At 38.7% G+C, this 8,296-nt stretch overlaps 1 protein-coding gene across 1 annotated transcript in view; it reads right to left on the reverse strand.

Annotated features, from left to right (window-relative positions):
* Positions 1 to 911: 911 nt before the first annotated feature.
* The window catches only part of LOC107700472 (CD81 protein-like), a 41,689-nt gene continuing 34,304 nt past the window's right edge, over positions 912 to 8,296 (reverse strand). The window contains exons 3-8 of the mRNA XM_016502133.1: positions 2,772 to 2,869; positions 2,183 to 2,257; positions 1,979 to 2,092; positions 1,768 to 1,854; positions 1,589 to 1,672; positions 912 to 1,476 (exon numbers count right to left, since the gene is read on the reverse strand). Of these exons, the coding sequence (XP_016357619.1) occupies positions 1,414 to 1,476; positions 1,589 to 1,672; positions 1,768 to 1,854; positions 1,979 to 2,092; positions 2,183 to 2,257; positions 2,772 to 2,869 (521 nt within the window). The 3' untranslated portion in view covers positions 912 to 1,413. The remainder of the gene's footprint in view (positions 1,477 to 1,588; positions 1,673 to 1,767; positions 1,855 to 1,978; positions 2,093 to 2,182; positions 2,258 to 2,771; positions 2,870 to 8,296) is intronic.

An 8,296-nucleotide genomic window follows, 5' to 3' on the forward strand; every position in this document is an offset into this window, starting at 1 on the left:
CACGTAAGTACGTTTTCATTTAAAGGATTTGCCACTGATGATTCAAACGCGAGTTTTGGGCAGTGTAGAGTAGCACTTGTTGTTTTGTCATTTCTCTGATCACAAATGCAGACAGGGTTTTATGTTTACGCGGCTCGTAAAAAGACAGTATAAGTCATTATAATCAGTAATTATGTCCCCACTGGATGCAACAAATGCCTCGTTTGTAATGGGTTTTAATGTTTTTGTCTAGTCGCTCCGGCCGGGACACGGCATCAACACAGTATGGTGAGGGGCGTAACATTTCCGTCTCACGCTTGAGGTATTCGGCCAATCACAATACACTGGATAGCTGGCCAATCACAGCACACCTTGCTTTTTCAGACCGATGAGCTTTGTAAAAATCGACGCGTTTCAAAGACGTTTCTGCATGCGTTTGTTGTGATCAGAACAATTTTAAAGTCTGCTAGTGTATGATGCCTATCGTTTTAAAATCTGTTCAGATTTTAAGTCGTGTAGTGTATTCCAGCCTTAACTTGTTGACCCACGGAACCCTGTATATATATAAAGTTTTGCACCGATTGAGCTTGAATGGCACACAGTGTAAGAAGTAATGTAGTGCTCGACAACTTAAATAATTTTAAGCCTGAAAATATACTTTCCTTGTCCGAGTTCCGCTCCAGCTCGCTGACAGTCCGTGACGGAATTTTCTTCACCAGAACTGTCCGCGTGCAGCCCGATTGATTTGAGAGCTCGGAAACGAAGGTCCACTAGGTAGTGCGCACGCGAGCGCTGTCAATTGAGTGTATTTTGAATGGTTTGCGCGTTCAACTGCGCGCTAGACTGAGCGGAACGCGGAAAATGAAGTATACCTGGGTCTTTAACATTCTTAATCCTTTTACTCTCACTTCCAATAAGCACTGTATTCTGACTTTCTCTATCACCTAGCTAACACTGTTTATTTAGTGGTTTCTCAGGAAGAAACGTGAACATACAAACAGCAGTCTCAGAGAGGAAGATGGACAGGAGTGTTCAATATGAGATTCATGCTTAAGAGCCATACAGGGCTGCAAATATATACAGTTTATACATGTACATACGAAAAGAATGATATTAACCAATAGCAATAGCAGAACTTAACAGTGTACACAAAAAATATAACTACAAGCAAATAAATGTATCCGTTCTTCATGTGATAATGTACTCTGTGTGTGTAAGTCTACAGATCACAACTGGTCTTTACCAGCTACAGCGTGAACAATAGCAGACTAGTTGTTGGTGGTTCCACGGCAACATTTGAACAAAAAATGCACACAAATTGTTCTGAGACTTCGGGAACTGGATAGGTTGACTACATTAAGAAACAATGGTAGATATAAAACAAAATATTTTTTTTGGCTGATGTTTTAAAGGTAATTATCTTGCCCCTCTGTTTCAGTAAACAGGGCTGTTCCTGATGCCGCAGCAAAGCACCATGCTGAAGATCATCTCGAAGATCTAGAAAGAAAGAAAAAAAAAAAAGGGTAAAATGTGATGCAAGCAACATCAGAGGCTAATAGAATATAACTTACAGTAACACACAGGCCCCTATACAAACACTCAGACTCACCATGATGATAGCAACAACCAAGGCAGCAATGCCAATCAAATAGATCTTCTCAGAGAAAAGCTCTTTGATCTTGGAGTGACAGCTCTGAAAAATGGAGAAACAGGTTATTGTCATGCTATGTGGGATGATTTGGATGAGAATTCTTCAATATGAGGGTTTACTGAGGGGAGACTTATTACTTCAGGAATTGTCATGTCTTTAGGACAGATGTCTGAGATCCACATTTCAGTAACTGAAAAAATGCCTCCTTTGCCACAGCAGTGAAGCTGAAACCAGAGATGACAGTGATTAGAAATATGTCTTTACAACATCTGGACTATTATTTGGTTTGAGAGGAGTTTGTGTTAGCTTGATTAATGTTGTGCTCCTCAGAATGTGAGGACTACTTACAGTCTCATGAAAGACCTTCAAGACAGTAGCGGCAGCCTGCTGTTGCTCACCGTTTGTAATTGAAACGCCTTTGTCATACACAGAGTCATAGAAAGTGATCAGATCTTTGGAGATCTGAAAAAATCAAGAATAATTACAAATATGTAAACAGATGTTTATGTGTCAGCTTGACAATGTGTATGCATGTGCGTCAGAGAAACTGACCTTGTCTTTGTGCATGAATCCCCAGATTCCAGCAGCAACCTCACAGGCAAACAGAATGACCAGGCAGGCAAAGAACTGTGGGGGAGAAAGAAAAGGGATGTGTACTGTATATGGTCACAAGTTTGTCACTGAATTTGTAATTAACAATAATGTGGATTAAGTTTCTGTGTGACTGAAATAAAAATTCACTAAAATATTCACCGGTAAGTAGGAATTGCCAATGTCAATAACAGTGACAAAAGCAATAAATAAGCTCAAGAAACATTTCTTAATATTTAAATGCTTAAAAATGGTTGTGTTTAATATTTTGGTGGAAACTGTAATTTCTTTTAAAAAAATCTTACCTCAAACCTTTGAACTGTAGTGTAAAAATAATGACATAAAATCAAGTCATGGCACCTTAACAAGTTCAGTGAATACCTAAAATAATTCAATGAAAGCAACCAAAAAAGCCATATAAACTGTTTGAACCGTTTTTTTATTTTTTACAGTGGGGTTTTACAGTCAGTCCATTAAAATATACTTCCGGTTATTGTTTGGCATCATGTGAGTTGAGGAATTTGCTGAGAGGCCAGGATTTGTTACTCACTGTTCCGAGAAGACACTGGGATTCCTGTATGGCTCCATAGCAACCAAGGAATCCAACAAACATCATCACAGCACCAACAGCAATCAAGATGTAGACACCTACAAGAAAGAAAGCATGATGTGTGTTATCATAAAGGAGAATCCAAGATCCCTAAACAAAACTAGGATCAAAGAGTGAGCTATAAAGAGGTGCTTAATTACACTGAACAACCAAACTATATTCGACGAGTCATCCAGTCTAAATGCTTTTTAAATATACAGAGGGCGCAGTACTTATCGTGACCAGCAGCAGGCACAATGTGCTCACTTTAATGGGGTGGTAAGTTTACTTTAAATTGAAGGAAAACTGGAGAACATTTGGAAGTCATCCTAACTTTTTGTTTCCATTCCCTCATTCACATAAAAAAAACATCAAGTCAACAGCAAATCAGGAATCTTATGTAACATGACGTGCACTGGTAGAAGGAAAAAAAGAGAATTAAAAAAAAAACTTAAATACTAATACTAAGTTAAATACTCCACAGTTTTTTCTTAGAGAAAGAAAGAAAAAGAAAGAAGGAAAGAAAACTCCCTCTTTTCCCAGTGTTTACATCACACAGGCTGAATGATAACTGCTGTAACAATAGCAAACCCAGTAGGCCTTAGGGTGCAGCAGCAGTGTTTGTGTGGATGTTCAAATGGCAGCGAACAGAGAGTGAGAAAAAGAGCAGAAACTCACTCTCTTAAGAAACAATCAGCCATACACACACTGAAATCGCTGTGACTCAGCACGCAGAATGAGTGAGCATGAATTATCCTGCAACTGTATCTTTCACTGTGGCAACACGTTCACTCTTGCGTGTTAGCTTCTGTATATTATTTTTTATCATTTTTTTGCCCATTGTTATTTAAATGTTTTGTTTTGTTTATTAACACCATTAGCTACATTATTTATCCTCACCAGAAAAATATTAAAAAAACAAAACAATAATCCAATGTTGTGAACTGTTCTGAAAGCTGGTTTAATCAATTCACTGATTCTCTTGTCAGTCACTCCATGCAGAGCAGATACTGGACATACAGCAAACATGTTTTTACCTCTACAGAGCCTGTTGAGTTTCCCTATCCAAAATCAAACCATCTACAAGTTTAACAGTACATAATTACTACTGCATTGTTAATGTCTGCATGCTCATGATATTGTACTTATATTGTAGGCACACTACAAAGAACTGTTCAGCATCACTGGTTTAAAATCACTTTAATTCCTTGCTCTGGGAGTCTTCGTTTCTCCATCTCTTCTTCAAATTCAGTTGATCTTGTCCTTCCAGCCCCCTCTATCATACTCTGGCCTTCACAAAGACACACCCAGGGCACTTCTAACTCTAATGCTGCTGGTAACACAATCTCATTCTCCAGAGCATAATTAAATTTTGTTTTTAAAACATCTAAATGTCCTGCTGTCATTTACTGACTGTGCCCATTCCCTTGCAAGAGAATTAAAAAAAAAATCAATGCAGCGTGGGGTGGTGTGGGAGGGGACTGACCGAGTCCTGATTCCATTTACTTAATTGCGATGGGTAAGGGGCTAAAGGAACTGCCACCAGGCCATTTTTCAGTGTGACAGGCCTGAATGGAGTGCTACGATGTGACTAGCATACTGAACAGCTACATAATACACACCAACTCTCACTTCTTCTATCACACTTTCACTTTTTCTTTAAACAAACCACTTTCTTTTTGCTTCTACTATTGACTAGCTGAGAAGAGTGTAACAAGTTAGAGACAAGTTTCATGTAGTCTAAAAATAACTCATGTGAATAAGCAGAATATTGTAAGGATATTTCTAGGCCAGGTGCTTCCTGTAAGGAATGAGAGTCTTATGACACAATACACTGAAGATACCCCTATCTCTCTTTACTGGCCCCCTGGATCGAGGAACTGACTCCACTGTCTGCATCTCTGTCTGAGTGCAAGCGAGTCTCGGAAAGAGTATTTGAATTAATGTGTGAGTGCAAAGAAAGTTGCCACATGCAGCTGCTATTTCCGTTAATTCGAAGAGCAGACATCTGGGTCTTGGCCAGTGAAAAAGGGAGTGAGAGAGAGAAAGAGAAAGCTGGGCATGTCACATGAGGAAATGAGCAATGGAAAAAAAAGACATTAGCAAAAAAAAAAACAGGAAAGTATGATGGAGAACAACGGGAAAAGGAGGACTGTGAACAAAAGAGTACGAGAAGAATGAGACAAAGGTGGTAAGAAAAGGAAGTGAAGGAGTGGACGGGGTAAAAGTGCGGACCTCGTTCAGCACATTTTCAGGGGAAAAATCCAGTCATTTCAATGGGAATATACACAATCAGGAATTTCAACCAAAACTGGAAAATTTCCAAAAGCAAATTTCACAATGGGTTTAAGTTGGTCACATGGAGTCGTCACGTTGACTAATAGAAAGCTGCTTGGTTTCAAAGTGACTTCTGTGTGAGCTGTGCTTCATATATCACAGTACTATTGACAACAGACAGTTGAACTTTTTTGCCTGCAAAATTTGCCGAAATCCACACCATAAGAAATTTCGGATGAGAGTGCAAAATTTCCCAAAGAGTTTATACTGTTCACGCGGATCGAACCATCAGAAAGCTGCTTGGTTTGAAATTAATTTCTGTGTTAGCTATGCACTACACATCGCCACACTATTGACAACTGAAATTTTGCTAAAGTGACCACACCTTAAGAGTGAAAAAGGAATAGGAAAGTCAGGGCACATGCTGCAAACTTTAAGCACAAACAGATGATGCCAGAGTTCAGAGTTGAACCACAATGGAAGTAATGGTGAGAGGAAAAGCTGCAGTGAGAGAGAGAGCGAGAGAGAGAAAGGGAGGAGAGGGAGAGAGAAAGGGAGGAGAGGGAGGGAGGGTGGGTGGCATGTTCTCAGACAGCAGGCGGAGCTGTAGTTGGAGGAGGGGTGCTGGGATGTGTGAGCAGATTTTTCCTCTAGTTTTTTTTTTCTTCTCTAGAGACTGTTAACTTATGTCCTTTGAACACACAGCAACATCTTTGCTTTTGAAGGTCCAAACATGTACATTTGATTTGCTCTACTCAATAAAGTAACATGGTAACCTGCAACTGTTACTGATTTAGTTGGTGTGACCGAATGTGTTCAGGTTGATCAAGTGATGTAATAATAATAATAATAATTCAATAATATTTTTTAACTTGAATAAAATAAAAAATGTAGATGTTGCCACATGAAGTATATTTTTAGGATAACATTTGTATTTTCAGTGTACACACACCAACCTCTTTCTCTACTTTTGTGTTAAAATGCTTAAATATCAATCATGAATTGTGATATTTATCAAACTAGCCTACAAGAGCTATTTTTGTATAAGAAAAAAACATTTATTTAATACTACAGAATCAACCTATAGGCTACACTAATAAATGTGATTTTAAGGGTCGGATTAAGTGGAAATAGCTCCTTAAGGAAACAACTGCATGTTAGCACTTGTTTAGATATAGGCCTGTGGCTAGTGTTATTCTGGAAGTACATTTGTTGATTCTCTAAGTATAATGACTTCCTTTTCCTGTTTTCCTCATTAATCTCACCTTTTTTTCTGATGATGCTGTCAGCTCCTTTTCCTCAGTCTCAATCATCACCATTCACTCAGTCTCAAAAAGATGTGATATAATCAGGACCTTTGTGTTCCCATTCTCACACACTCACCCTTCATCTTGGTTCCCAAATCTTTTTTTAAGACACTCATTTTCTGTATTTAATGGTACGATATCCAGAAACTATGACAGTAACTACTACAGGGCAAGGAGAGAGTTGGAAAACAGGCTTCATTAATACTCTCCTTTCACAAAAGAAAAAACGAACTTTGTTTTGACATGTCAGGAAGTAACAGCCCAAACTGGATTCTTAAGATATGCCATTCAAATTTGAAGAAACAAGACAAATCGAAGACAGAGAACATTGAGAAACACAAAAGGCCATGTCACAATACTTCAAGGTCACTTCCTAAGAAGGAAATGTGATGTTTGCTCAGCTTTGACCTTAAGAATACTGCAAAACAAGCCATTCTTATGGAAAAGCAAAACATTAGAACAATTAATACTAATTTTAAATCAATTTTTGGTCTGTAAGCCTGAAAAGAACTGAAGATAAGTACACAAATGCATGTCTGTAGCTGTCTGTTAAGCTAGAGCATACCAAAGAAAATTGCATTAGTTTTGCATTCCAAAGAAGGCTATACAACATACTCACTGCTTTTGGGAAAAAAAAAAGTATTATATGTTTCTTCCATTCATTCCAAAGATATACAGTGATTTTAAATATTTTGTATAAATACTGGAAAATAGGGATGTAACGATTCACTCAACTCACAATTCGATTCGATTCACGATTTTGATTTCACAATTCGATTTGATTCACGATTTATTTATTTTTTTTTACAAAATGAGATTTAAGACAAATTATAAATTAAATGTGTCCTTTTATTATTGCTTGGGACAAAATTATGCACGTTTCTTTGTGAAATTGAAATATAACACTATAATAATATACTACATCTCAACCGATTTGAATAGTCACATATTTTAATCTATTTTCAACTGGCTCGCGGTTAATCGTTACATCCCTACTGGAAAATATATAAATATTGATATATTTATAAATAAATTATATACCGCCCAAGCTGGTCCCAAGCCCAGTTAAAAAAGGAGGAGGGTTGGGCGTAGGGCTAGCAACCCTACCCCGTAAAACCACTATTGCTAAAGAAACAGCAAGCAAACCAAACAAAAATGATCAGCAAGATGAAGGTTTGCCCTACGTTATGACGGAGTCGGAGAAAAGTCGAAAGGAAGTCCGGGTCCCGATAAAGAACCAGATTCTAGCTGCTAAGAACTTAACTAACATTGGAACATGGAATGTGCAAACATTATCAGGCTGGAAAACTGCCACAGCTCACTCGGGAATTCAACAACTATAAGTTGCAAATTTTGGGCATCAGTGAGATGAGATGGACTGGAAGTGGGAAAATGGTCAGCGATGGAAAGACCATACTGTACTTTGGCCACGAGGAACGGCACGTGCACGGTGTTGGCATGATGCTTTGCATTCCAGAGAAGGCTATACAACATACTCACTGATTTTGGGGAAAAAAAAAGTATTATATGTTTCTTCCATTCATTCCAAAGATATACAGTGATTTTAAATATTTTGTATAAATACTGGAAAATAGGGATGTAACGATTCACTCAACTCACGAATCGATTTTCAACCGGCTCGCGGGTAATCGTTACATCCCTACAGTGGAGCTGGATGTGAGGGAGAACCAGAGTGGGCAGTGTGTCGTTTCCTGCGACGCAAATAGATCAACTTCCACCTGGCCAAATTCCTTCCCCCCTGATTGAGATACCCAGGGATGTAAACTGCTCTTAGCGAGAGGAGCTTCCCCTGAGCCCACAGAAGGATCTGGCGCACCAGCTTGTACAAGGGGCGCGAACGCAGACCCCCCTGCCGATTGATGTAGGAGACCACCGATGTGT

The sequence above is a fragment of the Sinocyclocheilus anshuiensis genome, unplaced genomic scaffold (assembly GCF_001515605.1).
Source record: "Sinocyclocheilus anshuiensis isolate Anshui unplaced genomic scaffold, SAMN03320099.WGS_v1.1 scaffold154, whole genome shotgun sequence".
Lineage (NCBI taxonomy): Eukaryota > Metazoa > Chordata > Actinopteri > Cypriniformes > Cyprinidae > Sinocyclocheilus > Sinocyclocheilus anshuiensis.